At 43.6% G+C, this 21,452-nt stretch overlaps 1 protein-coding gene across 5 annotated transcripts in view; it reads right to left on the reverse strand.

The window, feature by feature from the left end:
- The window catches only part of LOC117367981 (CDK5 regulatory subunit-associated protein 2-like), a 372,935-nt gene that overhangs the window by 306,074 nt on the left and 45,409 nt on the right, over positions 1-21,452 (reverse strand). For all 5 annotated transcript variants that reach the window (XM_033961149.1, XM_033961147.1, XM_033961146.1 and 2 more), the window contains one exon: positions 7,529-7,605. In XM_033961149.1, coding sequence (XP_033817040.1) covers positions 7,529-7,605 — 77 coding nt within the window. The remainder of the gene's footprint in view (positions 1-7,528; positions 7,606-21,452) is intronic.

Raw genomic sequence — 21,452 nt, forward strand, 5'->3', positions numbered from 1 at the left:
GCTCTCCCCAATCCCTCTTAGCAGTTCCAACCTCCTCTTTAAGTTCAAACAACTTTAAATTAAAAACTTTTCAAAATCATTCTCCTTTCACTAATCAATCTCTAAAAATTGGTCTTATAAACTCTAGATCTATCCGAAATAAACATCATTTATTAAAAGATGTTATCCTTCTTCAGAGTCTTCAGATTCTATGTATTACAGAGACATGGCTTACATCCGGTGATGAGGCGTTCCTATCATACTGCTGTCCTCCAAACTATGACTATTATTGGAATCATCGCTTAAATCGTAAGGGAGGAGGAGTTGCTATTATTTTTCAAAAAAACCTAATTTCAATACGTGATCAATCTATTAATAATACTGTCATTGAATTCTTACATGTCCAAATTAATCAGAACCCAAAAACTGATCTCCTTTTACTCTACATTCCCCCTCCTATAGATCACACTAAATTATTTTCTTTACAAAACCTACTATTTGATTTCTGTTCAGCTTCTACTTGCTCTATAATCTTAGGCGATTTCAATATCCACTTTGATAACCTTAATAATCCGTATACAACTGACATGTTTAAGTTTATTGAAACCTTAGATTTGGTTACACACATAAGGGAACCTACCCACTCCTCAAAACATACCCTTGACATGATATTTACCACTAAATCACAATATATACCTTGTATTTCTCCAGTCCCATGGTCTGATCACCACTTGATCTCTATTGATTGTTGTTATACCTACCCAATAGAAACAGTCTCTTCTCCCGACTCAAAAAAAATCACTTTCAGAGATTTTTCTAAACTAGAAACCTCTGATATTTCTCCTTTTTTCAGCCCTTCCATAAATATTCCTAACTTTGATTCTGTTGACGATCAACTTCTCTCTTGGAACTCTTTACTAGAATCCTCTCTGAACGAAAAATCACCATTAATCTCTAAAATTATTCCTACTCGTAAAGCTCGTAATCCATGGTATACTACGGAACTATCTATTATTAAGACACAACTCCGTGCACTGGAAAGAAAATGGCGTTCATCAAAAACTTCAATTAATTTACAACGCTATAAAGAACAATCACACTTTTATAAAAATAAAATTAATCAAGCAAAAAAACATTACTACTCCAATAAAATTTATAAGGCCAATAATAGCTCTGAAATATTCTTAATTCTTAAATCCATTACTCCTGAGTTTAAAAAAAATAATAATAAAACCCTGGAAAATACACTCAAAGCTCAAGATTTAGCTGATTACCGTATTTTCACGCATATAACGCGCGCGTTATACGCGTTTTTACCTACCGCGCATACCCCTCGCGCGTTATATGCGTGAGCGCGGTATACAAAAGTTTTAAAACATAGTGCCCGATTCACCCCCCCCCAGCAGGACCGCTCGCACCCCCACCCCGAACGACCGCTCGCACGCGCTCCCACCCGCACCCGCATCCACGATCGGAGCAAGAGGGAGCCCAAGCCCTCTTGCCCGGCCGACTCCCCGACGTCCGATACATCCCCCCCCCCGGCAGGACCACTCGCACCCCCACCCCGAACGACCGCTCGCACGCGCTCCCACCCGCACCCGCATCCACGATCGGAGCAAGAGGGAGCCCAAGCCCTCTTGCCCGGCCGACTCCCCGACGTCCGATACATCCCCCCCCCCCGGCAGGACCACTCGCACCCCCACCCCGAAGGACCGCCGACTTCCCGACAATATCGGGCCAGAAGGGAGCCCAAACCCTCCTGGCCACGGCGACCCCCTAACCCCACCCCGCACTACATTACGGGCAGGAGGGATCCCAGGCCCTCCTGCCCTCGACGCAAACCCCCCTCCCCCCCAACGACCGCCCCCCCCCAAGAACCTCCGACCGCCCCCCAGCCGACCCGCGATCCCCCTGGCGACCCCCACGACCCCCCCACCCCCCTTCCCCGTACCTTTGGTAGTTGGCCGGACAGACGGGAGCCAAACCCGCCTGTCCGGCAGGCAGCCAACGAAGGAATGAGGCCGGATTGGCCCATCCATCCTAAAGCTCCGCCTACTGGTGGGGCCTAAGGCGCGTGGGCCAATCAGAATAGGCCCTGGAGCCTTAGGTCCCACCTGGGGGCGCGGCCTGAGGCACATGGGCCCAACCCGACCATGTGCCTCAGGCCGCGCCCCCAGGTGGGACCTAAGGCTCCAGGGCCTATTCTGATTGGCCCACGCGCCTTAGGCCCCACCAGTAGGCGGAGCTTTAGGATGGATGGGCCAATCCGGCCTCATTCCTTCGTTGGCTGCCTGCCGGACAGGCGGGTTTGGCTCCCGTCTGTCCGGCCAACTACCAAAGGTACGGGGAAGGGGGGTGGGGGGGTCGTGGGGGTCGCCAGGGGGGTCGCGGGTCGGCTGGGGGAGCGGTCGGAGGTTCTTGGGGGGGCGGTCGTTGGGGGGGAGGGGGGTTTGCGTCGAGGGCAGGAGGGCCTGGGATCCCTCCTGCCCGTAATGTAGTGCGGGGTGGGGTTAGGGGGTCGCCGTGGCCAGGAGGGTTTGGGCTCCCTTCTGGCCCAACTACCAAAGGTACGGGGAAGGGGGGTGGGGGGGTCGTGGGGGTCGCCAGGGGGGGTCGCGGGTCGGCTGGGGGGGCGGTCGGAGGTTCTTGGGGGGGGGCGGTCGTTGGGAGGAGGGGGGTTTGCGTCGAGGGCAGGAGGGCCTGGGATCCCTCCTGCCCGTAATGTAGTGCGGGGTGGGGTTAGGGGGTCGCCGTGGCCAGGAGGATTTGGGCTCCCTCCTGGCCCGATATTGTTGGGGAGTCGGCGGTCCTTCGGGGGGAGGGATGTATCGGACGTCGGGGGGGGGGGCATCAGGCTTTCAGGATGGGGACAGACCTTCAAGGGGGTCAGTGCACGGAAGTCAGGGGGGGTGAACGGAGAGTCGGAAAGTCAGGGCGGGCGAAAGGAGCGTCGGGCAGCATGCGCGGTATACCCGTGAGCGCGGTATACCAAAGTTTTTGTACATATCATCGTGATTTCTGCGCGCTATACCCGTGTGCGCGTTTTATACGGGTGCGCGTTATTTGCGTGAAAATACGGTACTTCTGTAAAAAAATTGCACTAATACGAGAAACTTTTACTACAAATAAAGTTGACGACTCTTTGTATAAAAACACTAAATTCACGCTACCAACATCTAAATGCTTAAATTTTAAAATTCCATCTATAAAAGAAATAGAAGGGGTCCTCCAAAGAATTAAATTAAAAAATTCTCGTTCAGAATTAATCTCCCCATTCTACTTGAAAAAATTCATTTCTTGCTTTGGTCCCTTTATACAGTCACTTATCAAAAATAGTTTTCTCACATCCACGGTTCCTCTCAATTGGAAAAAAGCTATCGTCACCCCAATAGTGAAAAAATACAATGCTGATTGTAATGATGTTACCAACTATCGCCCAATTTCAAACTTGCCTTTCCTAGCAAAAGTAACAGAAAAATTGGTTTTTGAACAACTTACAGACTTTATTGAGTCTGCACCCTAACCAAACGTATTGCACCCTAACCAAACGGGCTTCAGGAAACACCATAATACAGAATATTCAATGCTAGGCTTGGTATCTAATATTCATTACTACTTAGACCACCACAGATCGGTTGCCCTTTTTTCTTTGGATCTCTCAGCGGCCTTCGACACTATAGATCACGCTCTACTACTCAATCATTTGGAATCCTTCGGTATTGGAGGACAGGTACTGGAATGGTTTCAATCTTTTCTTTCCAATCGATTTTCAACTGTCATAATCAAAGAAGATTACTCTACCCCTTACACTTCGCCTTTTGGTATACCTCAAGGTTCTATTCTATCTCCTCTTTTATTCAATATCTTTCTTTCACCTTTTCTTACTATTTGTCAATCACTGGGCTTTACCTCATTTTCCTATGCCGATGATATTCAACTTCTTCACCCACTTGATCCCGAAAATAATGATGAAATTATAGCCATCAACGCCAAATTGGATATAATAAAAAACTGGCTCTGCAACAATAAACTCTCACTAAATATACAAAAAACACAAACAATGCTATTTACATGGAAAAAAGACATTAGACCAATATCCCCTTTTTTGCTTGAAAATAACCCAATTGAATCTGTTTCATCCATAAAAATTTTAGGAGTTACTATTGATACGAACCTATCTTTTCATGATCACATAAGTCAAACGGTCAAATCCTGTTTTTACAAATTACGTTTGATAAGATCTATTTCATCCTTCTTAGAACCAAAATCTGTTAATATTCTTGTTCATTCTATGATTATTTCCAAATTAGACTACTGTAATTCTTTATTATATAATATCTCTCAAAAAGAAAAGAAAAGACTTCAAATAATCCAAAATACTGCCATAAAACTTATACATAAAGCAAAAAAATATGACCACATAACACCCCTTCTTATTAAATCACACTGGCTACCTATTAACCATCGAATAACGTTTAAAATAGCATTTCTAGTCTTTAAGGTCCTACTATATAATACCCCTCAATTTATATCTAGAATGATTATTCCATATCATTCTAACCGATCCCTTCGATCGTCACAACAAGAGTTATTATTGGTCCCTTCCTTAAAAATTGTGGGAACAAGGAGAAACGATATGTTCTCTGTTTTAGCTCCCCAACTCTGGAACACTCTACCTCTTTTTATTAGAAAGGATAGAGATCTTGTCTCTTTTAAAAAACTTTTAAAAACTTTTTTATTCAATGATGCCTTTACCGATTAAATAATCTCTTTTTTTTTTTTTTTCTTCTCTTTTCTTCCCCTCCCTTTGTTTTTTTTTCCCTAATATATGTTTTTTTCCTCCATCAAGAGAATAATTTGTAACTTTTTCCCCTCTTCCCCTCTTTTCATGTTTGTTTTTAACATTATATATAGAGATCTTTTCTGTTTTATGTAATTATTTAACAAATATTAATGTATTACTAATATGACTGTATGTTCTCTTATAACTTGTTTTTAATTGTACATCGCTTAGAATGTTTTAAATAGGCGATTCATCAAAAATAAAGTGAACTTGAACTTGAAGGTTTGGCGCTGGGTCTGTAAATTCCACGCTCTTTCAGCTTCTGTGACTCCCTTTTTGCCTATCCGCTACAATAACTCCTTCATGCCAGGGATTGATGGGCCGAGTTTTGCTCGGTGGGAAACAAGGGGGATTCACTACGTTTTTCAGTTGGTTGATGATGATGGCAAAATAAAGCCTTTTGCACAATTGCGAGAGGAGTTTGATCTCCCCTCTACTGATTATTTTGCTTATATGCAAATTCATCATTATATTTCATCTTTACCTTCCAATTCTCTGACTGCTTCTTGTCATGAGTTGCTCTCCACAGCTTTCACCATTGATTCTCAACTTCCAGTCCCTCTTAAATTCCATCATCGCCACTTGAAGGATGAGTCCCCCTTGTTTGATCATACCAAATTACGGGACGCCTGGGCTCGTGACCTTGCTGTGGCCCTACCGGATGATGAACTCTCGCAGGCAGTCCATAGGTTGCCAGCCTTTCGAAAATATACCACGTTTTGGGAACAACATTATAAGTTAGTTTTTCTCCTATACATCTCTCCGAAGAGGGCATACATCCCACCTTCGTGACACCGCTGCTTGTCTTAGATGCCAAGCTCCAGAAGCGAGCTTGGGACACATGTTTTGGACTTGCCCAGCTATTCAAGTTTTTTGGAATGCAGTATTTGCCTTTGTGGAGCGTATATGGAAAATTACCATTTGTCGCTCCCCTTTATTATTGTTTGGAATTGTTCCTCACTATTTCCCTCATGGGCGAGGTGCTGCAGCTTTCCTTAAATGGACTGTCTTGGTGGCTTTGAAATGTATCTTGCTGAACTGGCTTGAGGATACGGCTCCTGATTACTCTCTTTGGCGCTGCCGAATGATTACCCTCTTGATGTGGGAACGGAGAGATGTGTTGGACCTTTCTTCTCTCCTTGTCCGGGTCTTTCAACACACTTGGGAACCCTTCTGGGCAACGATGACCCCGTTGGCCCGAAGCCGCTTGCTGAACTGTTGAATTTTTGTATCTTGTTATCTATTGTTCTGCCTATTTAAATTGCTTTTTGTATACTTTTCTCTGGTTGTGATGTATTTGGAAGGAGGACCCTGGGGAGGGGGTTCTTTATTTTGGGGTGGGTTGTGTTGGGATGGGTTTTTTTTTTTTTTCTGTATTCTAAAAAGCTGAGCTTGTTTGTATTCGATTGGTTTCCTGTTTGCTGTTTTCTTGAGCTCAATAAAATATATTTGCACATAAAGAGAATAGGATTTTGATTGATACCTGGAAAACTTTACGTTATGTTAGTAATTTGTCACCTATTCCAATTTCTAAATCGTTACATCAATCCATTTGGGTAAACTCCAAGATTAAAATTGGCGGATTTCAAATCGTCTGGAAGCAATGGATAATTGGAGGTATTCGAACTTTGAATGATATTATATTAATGGTTCACTGCTTAGTTTTTCACAGTTGCAACATAAATATGGTTTAAATAAGACACAAAATTTTAAATGGTTGCAGCTGAAGCAGGCTATTCAGGAGGGGGTTCCCTGAATGAAAGAATCTTAATAATCAGTATAGTTTAGAATTCCTATGCTTTCAGGTGAATTTCTTAGGTTACCAAGCCGCACAGTGGTATAAATTACTATATGAATATTTGAATAAAAAACAGAAAACTGGTTTGAGGGATATTTGGAGCATTGAGATCAAGCATCAAATTTCTGCATCTCAGTGGGCACGAATTTGGTCTTGAAGAATAAAATCTACAATGTCGGCATCTATGAGACAAACATGGTTTTTTTTGTTACATAGAGCTTTTTGGACCCCAGTTCGTTTACAAAAATTAGATAGTTCCAAGTCTAATAGATGTTGGCATTACAATAAGGATGCAGGGACTTTAGATCATTTAATATTTTTCTGTCCTTGCATTAATTCCTTTTGGAAATCAATTTGGCCCCAAATTAATTCACTATTAGAAAATTTTGTTGCCTTGTCGTATGATACAATTTTATTTGGAACTTCAATGAGGTTTAAAAGTCAAATTTCAATGTCCAATAATAAATTATTACTAATTTTGACAGGAGTTGCCATTCAGCATATTACTAGGAACTGGAAAGATTATACAAGACTCAATTATACCTTTTGGTGGAATTCTGTATGTCATATATACAAGATGGAAAGAGTCATTGCTTTACAAAATGGACATTATGCTAATTTTAAAAAGATTTTGGGGCCACTGATTATATATTCAAATGATTAGACACCTTTATGTATTTGAAACATTATAATAAATAAGGGGTATAGTAGATGTTTTGCAGGAATTCATTGTTGATGTGGGGAAGGATGGGAGGGGGAGGGATTTTTATAATACTTAAAGAATATTGGTTAGGATGTACAAGTGATTCTGTATATTATTCATTATAACATTGTATACTTGTTGAAGAATTGAAAATGAATAAAGATTTTAAAAAAAACAAAACAAAACAAAAAATGCATTAACTTACAAAGCTTTGATGAGTAAATTTTGCTTCTCCAGTAGCTCATGCTTCAGACTTTCCACCTCTACCTTTAGTTCAATGTTCTGTAAGACAAATGTCACAGATAAGTGCATAGAATGCCAAAAGTAAAAGCTTTTATTAAAGTAAAAGTATTAATCATGCATGCTACACTATAAATAGTTATTCATCTTAAGGTATGATTTCAATAAACTTACTTCTGTAAATAGTGGTTCTGGAAAGTCTAGTTTCAAACCCCACTTCTCTAACAGACAAGTCTTTTGATCACGTTCCTCATTAGGGTCACGGCAGGGACCTGATCATTTATTTTTTATTTTGTTTTAAAACTTATGTATGTAACATTTTATACACTGTTTAGGCTTTTAGACAGTATAGAAATTTTAAAAATAAAATAAATAAATTTACAAAATTATAATACGCAGTTAAAAAGGCAAAAAAAAGAATATTTTTTAAAAGATTAAAGAAGCTGAGGTGCCAGCTAAACAACTTTTTTCCATGGTTTCATCTTTAACAAGGGGAAAATTTAGAGAATTAAAGCAAATTTTATGAGATGCAGAGGGCTTAATATTTTATCACTAAGGTTATATCTTTACATACAGGTATGGGAATAGTAACATCCCCCTTGTGACCCCCACCCACCAGAAAGGTCACCATCTAGATCTTATTTCTCTCTCATCCAAAGACCCTCAATCCTCTCACATCAGATGTTACCTGGACAGACACCATCTGGTCTGACCACCTAAGGGACAACTTTAAAATACTATGGAGCAACACTCCCCTCCTCCACATCAACAAAGCACAGAAAGGATTACCCAACAACAACCTTCAGACCCTCCCTCAATCCCACAGAATTTTGGTCCCACTTTGACCTACTATCCAACCCAAACTCAGAAATAGATTTCAACTCCAACTGGATCACCCTCAGCAATCAGATCCTAGACAAAATCGCCAAACTAAAGAAAGGCAAACAAAGACGACACCTAATAGACGGATGATATGACACGGAACTAACCTCACTCAAAACAAAAGCACGCCAACTTGAAAGAATCTGGAACAAAACAAAGGAGGAGGAGGACAAAGCAATATGGAGATCCAAAATCCATGAGTACAAAAGAATCACCAAGGAAAAACAACGTACCTTCTACTCCAACAAAATAGGAACCCCATTACCAACAGTATAGAACTACTCAGATTAATCAACTCACTACTGGAAATTGATCATCTCAAAAGATCCTCCTTCACAAAACTACCTACTGCTGAGAACTTCGCACTTCACTTCAAGTCAAAAGTTCTCAATCTCAGAGCCTCCTTCTAAAACCCATCTTCCAGTCCCCTCCCAACAACCTCACCCACACTCTCAGATTCGACCCAGCTCTACAATAAATACGCCAAAACCTTCTGCCACCTAGACAACTGCACACCCTCCATCATGAGAGCAGCCCCCACCCCCTTCAAGATCATGCTCTTTGAATGGATATCTCAACTAATGGCAAACAATGAATTCCCAACATATCTTGGCTACATCCTCATCTCGCCTATTGTAAAGAACCACAAAGATCCTATATCAATAACATCCAACTACAGACCAATAGCCAACATGCCCTTCTTCACCAAACTGATGGAAGGTCTGATAACCATGCCCTTACAAACTACCTAGATAAACTCTCTATACTTCACGAGTACCAATCAGGTACTCATTCCACAGCACCGAAACAGCCTTAGCCTCCATCATAGATCACATCGCACAACTACTCAGCTCTGGGAAAAACGCACTGATACTCCAGCACTAAAATCATCCTGACCTTAGCAGTGCCTTCGACCTGGTTGGCCACGACAACCTACTCAGCTGTCTAGACGCCATAGGTATCTCGGGCCAAATACGTAACTGTTTTAAAGGCTTCCTAAAAAACTGATCCTACCAAGTCATCAGCGACAAACCTACTTCCAGGCTTGAACCAACTCCTGTGGTGTCCCTCAAGGCTTCCCCTTATCCCCCACCCTTTTTAATCTGTACATGGCCTCCTTAGGACAGGAACTATCCAAACTGAACCTCCAATCTCACATCTAGGCGGATGACATCACAATCATTGTCCTCATCTCTGCACTGTCAACTGAAACCAGTCACTTCATCGCATCTATCATCAACCAAGCAGAACAATGGTCGACAAACTCCAAACTAAAATTAAACTCAGAAAAGACCAAAATATTTATGGCCTCCCCGACAAACAAACCAACTGTATCTACTATCGACCTAAATGGAAGAAACTTCCCAATCAACTCAACCATCAAAATCCTAGGCCTAACCCTAGACCAGCAACTGACACTTGAAGCCCATACCAACATCCTAATCAAAAAATGCTTCCACTTACTATGGAAACTTTGCACGCTAAAACCATTCTTTCGATTTCACTTCATTCAGACTGTTGGTCCAATCTCTGGTCCTAAGCCCACTGGACTATTGCAACATAATCTACCTAGGATCTCACAAAAAAACTATCAAGAAATTGAGACTTATCCAGAACACAGCCATCCGACTAATCTTTGGCTTGAAAAAATCTGACCACATCACCCCATACTACAAGAATAATTTTCAAATTCAACTGCCTCTGCTTCAAGACTCTTGTCGGCACCGCACCCATCTACCTACCTCCTGAAACACCTCATCCTGCAGGACAAACTCCGCTTCCCATGCAGAACACTGCTGTTCGCATTCCTTTCCCCCAAAGGATGCAAATTCAAAAGATTCCTCAATAGAACACTCTCCTTTCAAGCAGGGGTCTGGAACAACACCTTAAGTGACCTAATCCTGAACTCTCTAACATACCACTCTTTCAGAAAATCACTAAAAAACCACCTATTTGACAAATTCACCTGATCCTCCAAATCTGCAAGCCTCTTCCTCCTACCCTATGCCACCTCCCCAATTCTAATTGATGTTACCTAACAGTCCTTACAGCACCTCTTATACACCATCTTGAACTGAAAAGGTATGACGGGATATAAATAAAGCTATTAATATTATTAATTGAGGGAGAGGAGGAAAGGGTTGAGATGGTAATAGGGAGATCAGGCTGATCTTCCTTTCAATTGCTTTCATTGACTGGTTTAACTAAAATCTTAGAGAAGATGCATGTTACATACTGTGAGTTGCATCCTTCTAAGCTTCCAAGCTTCTCCTATGATGCAACCAGAAGTTGCATCAGAAGAGAAGCTTCAGCCCACAGACACACGTGATTGCAGGCAGGCTCGGCCATCTTGAGCAAATTACTTTGAAAACTAACGCGCTGCGAAGGTAAGGAGGGAGGGAGGAAGATAGATTCGGCCAGTAGGTAGGAAGGAGGGAGGGGACCACGCGAGTTCCCTCCCTTAACTGCAGAGACAAGGCCATTCAACACTCCACGGGGCGGAGGATGGCATTGTCCCCGTGCCCGCAGTGAGCACTTCCCCTCCCCACTGTTTTGACGGGTAACAGCCACCATGTCATTCTCTAATTAGGATGCCTCAAACCCCTAGAAGGGCGGGATCTATTCAAAGGCAGTGACTTGAGCCTGTGATCCTGCATAATGGCTATAAAGTCATCCAGACTGTGGTCAAACAGCAGCTGTCCCTTAAAGGGCAACCGGCTCAATGTCACTTTAGAAGACTGCCAGATCCAAAGCATCCTGCGAGCTGAAACAGAATAGGCAAAAAGGTTAGTAAAGACTTTCAAGATGTCATACAAGGCATCAGTCATATAATCCACTCCTGAGATTATGAAATCCAAATTATGAAGCACCACATGGCACAGTTTAGATGGAATGCCTGGGCTATGAAAGAAGAGGCCAATGCTGCACTAACACCAGCAGCTCCTGAATCAAACAGACACTTAAGGACAAAATACACACGTTGGTCCCGAACATCCTTCAGGACAATTCCCCCATCACTGGGGAGAGAACTACGCTTAGTGACCTGTGACACTGAGGAATCCATCTTTGGGAAAGCAAAGTGCTTGTTAAAGGCATCTTGCATGGGATAAAGCCATGCCAATGGCATTGTGGAAGCCCAGACCAGACCAGATCAGACCAGATATCCACGTATCAGCTAAGGTGCAAAGAAGAGGAAACAAGAGTCGGTGTGGTTAAAAGGTGAAGTGAAAGAGGCTACTAGAGCCAAAAAAACCATCCTTTAAAGAATGGAAAAATGATCTGAATGAAAAAAAATAAGAGACACAAACACTGGCAAGTTAGATGCAAAGCATTCATAAAGAAAGCTAAGAAAGAATATAAAGAGAAACTTGCAAAAGTGGCAAAAACTAATAATTTTTTAGGTACATCAAAATCAGAAAACCTGTGAGGAAATCTGTGGGACCAGTGAATGATCAAGGAGCAAAAGGGGAGCTCAGGGAGGATAAGGCCATAGCGGACAGACTGAATGAATTATTTACTTCGGTCTTTACGAAAGAAGATGTAAGAGATCTATCTGAACCGGAAAAGGTTTTCATGGGTGATGATGCAGAGGAACTGAAAGAAATCTCGGTGAATCTGGAAGATGCACTAAGCCAAATCGACAAGTTAAAAAGTGATAAATCATCTGGATCGGATGGTATACATCCCAGGGTACTAAAAGAACTCAAACATGAAATTGTTGATCTGCTGTTAGTGATCTATAACCTGCCACTAAAATCATCCTCCTGAAGATTGGAGGGCTGCCAATGTTATGCCGATTTTTAAAAAGGAGTCCGGACAGATCCGGGAAATTACAGACCGGTAAGCCTGACTTCAGTGCTGGGCAAAATGATGAAAATAATTATAAAAAATAAAACTGTGGAACACGTAGACAACTATGATTTAACAAGACGAAGTCAGCCTGGGTTCAGCCGAGGGAGCTCTTGCCTCACCAATTTGCTTGACTTCTTTGAAGGTGTTAATAAATATGTGCATAAAGGTGAGCCGGTTGATGTAGTGCATCTAGATTTTCAGAAAGCTTTTGATAAAGTTCTTCATGAGAGGCTCCTGAGAAAATCAGAGTCATGGAATAGGTGGCAAGTTCAGTTGTGGATTAGGAATTAGTTATCGTATAGAAAAAAAGAGTAGGGTTAAATGGTCATTTTTCTCAAAGGAGGTGAGTAAACAGTGGAGTGCCGCAGGGGTCTGTACTGGGACCAGTGCTATTTAATTTATTTATGAATGATCTGGAAGTTGAAACAATGAATGAGGTAAATAAATTTGCAGATGACACTAAACTGTTCAAAGTTGTTAAAACGTATGCGGATTGTGAAAAATTGCAGGCAGACCTTGGAAAATTGGAAGACTGGGAGTCCAAGTGGCAGATGAAATTTAACTTGGACAAATGCAAAGTGATGCACAATGGGAAGAATAAACCTTCCCCGAATCATAGTTACCAGATGCTAGGGTCCACCTTGAGGGTTAGTGCCAAAGAAAACGATCTGGTTGTCATTGTACACAATACGATGAAACCTTCAACTCAATGTGCGTCGGCAGCCAATAAAACAAACAGGAAGGTAGGAATTATTAAAAAAGGAATGGTTAACAAGACTGAGAAAGTTATAATGCCCCTGTATTGCTCCATGGTGTTTTGCTGGAGTTTTGCGTTCAATTCTGGTCTCCTTATCTCAAAAAAGATATAGCGACGCAAGAAAAGGTTCAAAGATGAGTGACCAAGTTGATAATTGGGATGGAATTCCTCCCATATAAGGAAAGACTAAAAAGGTTAGGGCTTTTCAGCTTGGAAAAGAGATGGCTAAAGGGAGATATGATTTTAGTCTACAAAATCCTATGTGGAGTAGAACGGATACAAGTGGATTGATTTTTCATTCCATCAAAAATTACAAAGACTAGGGGACACTCGATGAAGTTACAGGGAAATACTTTTAAAACCAATAGGAGGAAATTATTTTTCACTCAGAGAATAGTTAAGCTCTGGAACACATTGCCAGAGGTTGTGGTAAGAGCGAAAAGCTTGGCTGGTTTTAAGAAAGGTTTGGACAACTTCCCAGAGGAAAAGTCCATAGTCTGTTATTGAGAAAGACATGGGAGAAGCCACTGCTTGACCTGGATCCATAGCATGGAATGTTGCTACTTCTTCGGTTTTGGCCAGGTACTAGGGACTTGGATTGGCTACTATGAGAACGGGCTACTGGGCTTGATTGATCATTGGTCTGATCCAGTAAGGCTATTCTTATAAGCACATTTCAAGGGACTCTCAGAAGTCTCCCAAATGTCTATAAGAATCCAAATGAGGTCAGGATGATCAGGAAAAGAAACGGTTTATGGCCTCTGGTCACTCATGAGGGAACTGTAGTTTTAATTCCTGGAGAGATTCAGAGATGAAACCCAAAAGATGCGTGTGCCTGAAAAATCTGCACACAGTGAAATCCTCCCCCAAATCAGGGGCTCCGCACAGATCCAGATCCTGTAGATCTGCCTTATCTACGGCCGCCACAGTGTCCCCCTGTGAAAGCAGAGGTATGGAAAGCGTATATTTGGCACATCCATGAGAACTGCCAGCTTACTGCTGGCACTCCCAAGGAGAGGCAAGTGAAAAGGCCTTGGTCTACAGGAGCAAGGGTCCCTATTACTGGCACGGAGGCCGATGAAAGGAAAACAGGAAGAGACTTTTTAACCATATATGCCTGATAAAGCATATTAACAAAATCCAGGAAAAATCCATCCTTCGCAGTGGGAGCCGACTCCTGCATACCAGTTTTGGACTGCTTGGAGGATTTATAAGGTTTATCTCCCAAGACACGCTTGTGTTTCTACATAGCATCGCCTGCGTACTACCCAGGGCCCCCCAACGCTATTTTTGGGAGAGTCGGGGCAGAAGGTGCTAGAAGACCCTCTTTGGAGGTTGAAGGCAGCGAATCTGTGCAAGCCTCACACCCCACATACAGCTGCGCATCCGACAGCCAGACAGCCAGCCAGAAAAAATGAGGCACGATTCCGTGACATCCTGTACTGGGGAGGTCATCTATGTGGTTTTCTTTCAAAAAACGAAGCTGGCAAGTATAAAAAAAACTTTAAAATCAAATCGGGAAAAATCCAAGATGGCCACCAACAGTGCCTATTTTGAATAAAAATAGCCTGGGGAAATCACAAAGAACCCTCAAAAATGGTGATTTTAGGATTTTAGGGGTGGAGGATAGGACATGCAGGGAAACTATCCAAAACCCCTTTTAAAGACCCCCCAAAATCACTGATAAAGGCAGCCTGTACTCACAGAACCAGGTGCCGAATGGAAAACACTGCATTCAGAGCTGAAAATGAAAGCTGGACTTAGTCTTCTGACTTCCTCATCGACCGGGAACCTCCGCCATCCTCAGACACATTGTGCAGACGCCTGGAACACAGTCTGGCTCCGATCCCAGGCGTACCTCCACAGAACCATGCAGCCTACGCTTGACCCACTAGTGCAGGGGTGGGCAACTCCAGTCTTCGAGGACCAGAATCCAGTCAGGTTTTCAAGATTTCCCCAATGAATACATTCTGAAAGCAGTGCATGCAAATAGATCTCAGGCTCCATTCTAGGCACAGTGCATGTACCAGAGGGTGCAACCGACCGACATCCTTGAGGAAACACACTACATCCAGGTGCTCCGTGAGGGAGCAATTCTGAAGCAGAATTCATAAACTGCAAAGGCTGCTACTTGTACCTTAAGCAAGCTGACTGGCAGCCTCTTGGAACAACTGTCCAGGAGAAAGGCAGTGAGGTAGACATAGGAGAGAACACCTGTTGGATGCACGAGGACTCAAAGGTCCTCTGTACCCTAGCATACGCTGCCAACATTGTCCGAGCCTTTAAAAGAGTGGTAATGACAATGTTTAAATAACCTTTCTTCCTCAACCCTGACCAATCAAGAGCCGAGCCATAAGACCAAAGCGGGAAGGGTTGTCAATCAGCACTGAACCTTGTAAAAGGTCAGGCACCAGCCACAGAGGTTGTCCACCAAAAGATGAGCAAACCATGGTCTGCGCGGCCAGTTGGGAGCAACCAACACCACTCTCCCTGGATGATAAGCAATCCGCTGAAGGACCCAACCAATCACTGGCCATGGAGAAAAAACGTACACCAGATCCTTTGACGTCCATAGTTGGTAAAAACAGCATACAGTTCCTCCAACCCATATTCCTTGACCCGAATGAAGAAACGCAGAATGAAAGATTAGGTTTCTTACCTCTGCTAATCTTCCTTCTTGTATAGCTTCTCGGGATGCTGAACGGATGGGATCTTGTATCTCTATTAGCTTCAGCTGCAGGGCAACTAAAAGATTCCTCCCCTTTGGGCTACCTGCCCAGGAGCTTCCTGTCTTGCTTCAGTTAGTAGAAAAGCCACGTAGACCTAGGACAACAGGAAACAGAAGAAGAGAGAGAGAGGGCGCGGGAACTCCCGCTACCAGTTAAATTCTGCTCAATATCGTATACCAAAAACTACAGCCGACAATGGACAACTGGAAACAAACAGAGAATGCAAACATCATAAACTGTAAAACCCAGGAAAATCCTAGAACAGGGACAGCCTGAAGATCAAAAGGGGCCAAAGACCGTATCACCCGCAGCCACCACATCAAGCCTGGAAAACCTGCAAAAGGTATGAAGGGAAGCCCATGGGGCCTCTCGACAAGTCTCCACAGGCGAGACCATGTGAGATTCAGCCCACGAGGAAGCCATTCCTCAGGAGAGTGAGCCTCCACCCCAAGGGGAGGCTTCTTCTGTACTGCCACATAGGCCGCGGAATTAGCCGCTCGCATCCACAAGAAAGAGAAGTCTTGGAAGCAGGCCAACCCCGACGCACGGGGCCCGCCACGACAAACAGAGGAGCCGACAAGACGTAAGTCAGTAGTCGCCCCACGGTATCTCAAAAGACAATGCCAGATAGCCAGAGACCGCAGAACACGGACCCGAGACGTGGAATCCGAAGGAACAAAAGGCCGGCAACCGAACTTCCTGGTTTATGGGGAAAGAAGAAACCACTTTCGGAAGAAAAGAAGACACAGTCCTCAAAATCACTGCCGACTCCGCGATGTGGAGAAAAGGAACTCTGCACAACAAAGCCGGAAGCTCTGACACTCGCCGTGCAGAAGTGACCACCACCAGGAAGACATTCTTAATCGTAAGATCTTTTAGAGCGATCTCATCCAGGGATTCATAAGGCGGACGAGTCAGGGAGCGTAGGACCAAATTCAGGCTCCACGACGGCAAGGCCATCTTAAGGGAGACCCCAGCCTCCCTGCCCCCTGCAAGAACAAGACAACAGCCGGGTGAGAAACTAGAGAATCCCTGAACGAAGAAGGACCCAAACAGAAGAGGCCCGCAAACTGAACACATAGTGAGGAGACTGCCAGACCCTTCCTGAGGCCAGCCTGCAGGAAGTCCAGAACCGGAGCCACCAACGGAACCCACAGGCTCCACTTGGAGCCCCGCACACTAAGCTGAAAACACCCCCAGGTGTTCGGGTAGGTCAAGACCGGCGACTTCCGCTTACATTGCAGGAGCGTGGCCATAACCGCAGAGGACTAACCCCTTGCCGTCAAGGCTGCCCGCTCAAGCGCCAGGCCGCAGGACCAAAGCGGTCTGGATCATGAAGTGCAAACTGACCCTGCGTGAGGAACTGCCGATGGCAAGGAAGATGCAGACCACTCCCGCAGCTCAACCTCACAAGGTCTGTGTACCAATGTTGTCTGGGCCAGTCCAAAGAAACAAGGATCACCGGGCCCCTGTGCGAGGACACCCAGCGCAAAACGCGTCTATCATGGACCATATAAGCAGGACGTACAGAAGGTCCTCTGTGGGCCAAGGTTGAACCAGAGCATCGAGTCTGACACCACCGATCTCTTGTCGACGGCTGAAGAATCTGTCCGCTTTCCTGTTCACTAGGACGCCATCAGATCGAAGGAGCGAAAGCCAGCCCGGACATGCTCCCTGGTCCAGAGACTGACAACTGAAGAAGTCTTCCCGAACGCTGTCAACACCGGCCACATGAGCTGTGGATAAAGCTAAGAAATGACACACTGCCCATGGAAAGAGCATCCAAGTCTCCAATCCTAGCCGGGGATTCTTCCCGCCCCCTGATGGCAGACATAGGCAACAGCCTTCGCATTGGCTGAGAACACACAGACAGTCGTCGCTTGAAGATACATTTGGAACCGTAGCAGAGCTAACCAATCGCTCGTAGCTCCGGCCGATCGATCGACCATCTGCTCTCTCTGACTCAGACTTGTACCGGGACGGACATGCAAACTTCTCCCCAACCAGAGAGACTCTTTTTTTTTTTTAAGTTCAATAATTTTTATTAAGTATTTTAAAGGATACAAGAATCATTTAAAGTACATAGAAACAAAATAAAGCTTTCTGTATATAAAATATATAAATCTATGTTTAACTGTATAGGAGCAAAGGCTCCAATTATTAAAAATGTATGTAAGGGATATATAAGATAAAGATGAGAGAGAGCAGTAAAGAAAAAGGAAAGAAAAATGAAAGAGAGAAGAGAGGAGAAGAAAAGGATAACAGGAGTGTCTAAGAAGATGAGCGTACATAGGAATCTAAGAATGACCATGGAGATTTGTTGTATTTCAAGTTCATGCAGGTTCGGAATGTAACTCTCTTCTCATATGCGTAGGATTCAAATCTATGATACATACTCAGAGAGTTCCACCAAAAGGTATAATCTAATAGCGAGGGTGATTTCCAATTTTTTAGAATGTGCATGAGGGCAGTCACCAACATGGTATCAATGAGTTTGGGTGGACAATTTGATTGTGTGAAACATGGGTGTTGAGAGCGAAGGATTACAATGTCTATAGAGATTTCTTCTGAGCAGTTAGTAATAGATTGTATGGTGTTCCAGACGTAGGTCCAAAAAGAGCGGACTAGAGTACAATGAAATAACATATGATCAAGAGTTCCTTCCTCTTTCAAACAGTTCCAGCAAACAGAGTCTTGCTTTAAGTTAGCTTTCCACATGCGAAGTGGGGTCCATATTGCCTGCCACATAAGGAAGTACATTGATTGTGATACTCTAGAAGATAAGAGCGGGCGATTTGTTGATGACCAGAAAAGCTCCCAATCAATGTCAGAAAGCGGAGTGGTAAGTATAGCGTCCCAGTGCTTCATAGAGTGAGGTGAAAAAGTGAAGGAGTGATCTCTTAAAATATTGTAGAAGGATGATATCGCCTTGCCTTTTAATAGAGACAGAGAAGACCAGTTGTAAATAGTATTTTTGGAAGTCATATAGTCAAATCGTATATGTAAAGACGGCAACACTCCAGTGAGAGAACGCCATTGTGAATAAGTAGAAGGAGGCAGCGAGTATGTAGAGCACAGTATATCGAATGGAATTAACGAGTTGAGGGTAGACAATTGATGGACAAACCATATACCTGCCCGCTGCCACCTTTTCCATGATAGAGATTTGTCGTGATTTTGAATTTTGGGATTGTTCCAAAGGGACATGAGTGGACTAACCTTAACTGAGATTTCAGTCAATGTATCTATAAGATAAAGAGCATGCTGCGTTGCACCCAATAAAGAGTATCTCTTTAAGTGCCTTGGTATTGACACCGTTAGTAAGCATGAGATGTGTAAAGGCGTACATAAAAAACATTCCATTTCAAACCAGGCAGGAAGATCTTGAGTGGGAAGATTTTGAGTGGAGGAGTTAGTGAGCCAGTAAGCTCCATATTTGGCTAATGAAGCAATATAATAGTGATAGAAATCAGGAAAGTTGAGACCACCGTTGATCTTAGAGGCTTTCAATTTGGCGAGAGCAATTCGAGGTTTTTTCTTGTTCCAAATGAATTCAGATATTTTCATATTTAGCCAATGAAATAATGATTTCCGGCATAACAGAGGGAGCATAGAAAGGATATAATTAATTTGAGGGGCCAGAGTCATTTTGATGGATGCAATTCTACCCCACCAGGATAGAAAGAGTGGAGTCCATCGAGATGTAGTGTTTAGAACTAGATTTTTGACTTTAGATATATTAAGATCTTGAGCATGAACCGAATCTTTATGTATTAAAATCCCCAAGTATTTCACAGCTTCATGTGACCATGAGAAAGGAAAATGAGCCAAATCTGATGGAAGTATATTATCATTTAAAGGGAAGATCTCTGATTTCTCCCAATTAACAGAGTATCCTGAAAGGAGGGAGTATTGAGTGATAATATGAATAAGATTGGGAAGGGAGAGTAAAGGGTCTCTCAGAAAAAGTAAAACATCATCAGCATAAGCTGCTAATTTGAAATCTCGATCAGAGGAGGGAATACCTTTAATTGAGGGACTTTGTCGTATAGCTGAAAGGAGTGGCTCTAACACTAAATTAAATAGCAATGGTGAGAGAGGACAGCCTTGTCGAGTACCTCTATGGAGGGGAAATTTATTGGATAAAGAGTTGTTAATCCTAATACGAGCTGTGGGTTGATGATATAGCGTTTTTATCCAGTTTGTAAAAAATGGGCCAAAATTATACCACTTCAGGACACGGAAAAGGAAAGGCCACTCCACTCGGTCAAAGGCTTTTTCAGCATCAATAGCTAGGCCTATTACAGGGTCTGATATTGTTTTAGCATGAGCGTTAATATAGTGAAATAGGCGCAGGTTGTCTCCTATATATCTTTGTTTAATGAACCCTGTTTGATCTTTATGTATAAGCAGTGGGATTATTTTGGTAAGTCTTAATGCAAGTAATTTTGCCATTATCTTGTAGTCTAAATTGAGGAGAGAGATGGGGCGAAAGTTTTTAACTAAAGTGTCATCTCTGTCAGGTTTAGGGAGAGACTCTTGATCTTAGTCAGGGTCACCCAATCCAAGACCCGCAGAGGAAGCTCTGTGGACAGAGTGACTGGGTTCAACCACCACAGCATACTGCTGCACGCCGCTGCCAACCCAGGCAGCAGCATCCCCAGCACAGCTCTCAGGGGATTCCACCTTTACAAAAGAGAAAACTGAAGAGGATGCAGGCGAGCTCTCACCTACGGATGACATCCATGGTTGCCACCATGAGACCCAACACCTGCAGGTACCGCCAGGCCAGCGGAACCGGGATTGCCAAAATAGGGATTGCCGAATCACACTCCATAGGTTCAGAATTCTGGATTCTGAAAGAAACGCCCAGTTCAGCCCCGTGTTGAACTGGATACCCAGGTACTCCAAAACCTTGGTCAGCACGAGGCGACCTTCTTCAGATAGATCACCCATCTGAGACGTTCCAGTCAAGACACCACTAGGCAAACCGCCAAGTGGCCCTGCTCCCACGAGGGAGCTCTGATCAGCCAGTCGGCGAGGAATGGATGCACTAACACACCCAGAGATCGCAGAAGGGCAGCCACCACCACTATGAACTAGGTAAAGGTTCAGGGCGCCAATGCCAAACCAAAAGGAAGCACAGCCAATTGGAAATGCCTCCCTAGAACACAAAACCGCAGGAACCTCCAATGTTCTGGGAAAATCGGGATGTGCAGATACCCTTCCGTGAGATCCAAGGAAGCCAAAAACTCCTCAGGTGCCACCGCTGTAAACATAGCATGCACCAATACCATCCGGAAATGTGGAACTCGCAAGAACTCATGCACCTCCATGAGGTCTAGAATTGGTCTGCAATCGACAGAGTCCTTCTTTAGCACGACAAAGAAAATCGATTCAATCTGCAGGCTGTCCAAAGGGCTTACTGCAGTTTCAGGCTTACAGAGCACTCTCCAGAAGCAAATGTTAACATGTCTGCCATCTCCCGCCGAAGGATCACTCACACAGAGTTGATCCACAGCACATGGGCAAACCCGCGAAAAAATCTAAATAAGACTAGAAAGTGAAAACAAATCACGCGCAGAATTAACTGTGAAACCAAGCAGTGAAGCAAGACAGGAAGCTCCCGGACAGGTAGCCCTTTTAGTTGCCCTGCAGCTGAAGCTAAT

The sequence above is a fragment of the Geotrypetes seraphini genome, chromosome 10 (assembly GCF_902459505.1).
Source record: "Geotrypetes seraphini chromosome 10, aGeoSer1.1, whole genome shotgun sequence".
NCBI classification, from domain to species: Eukaryota; Metazoa; Chordata; class Amphibia; order Gymnophiona; family Dermophiidae; genus Geotrypetes; species Geotrypetes seraphini.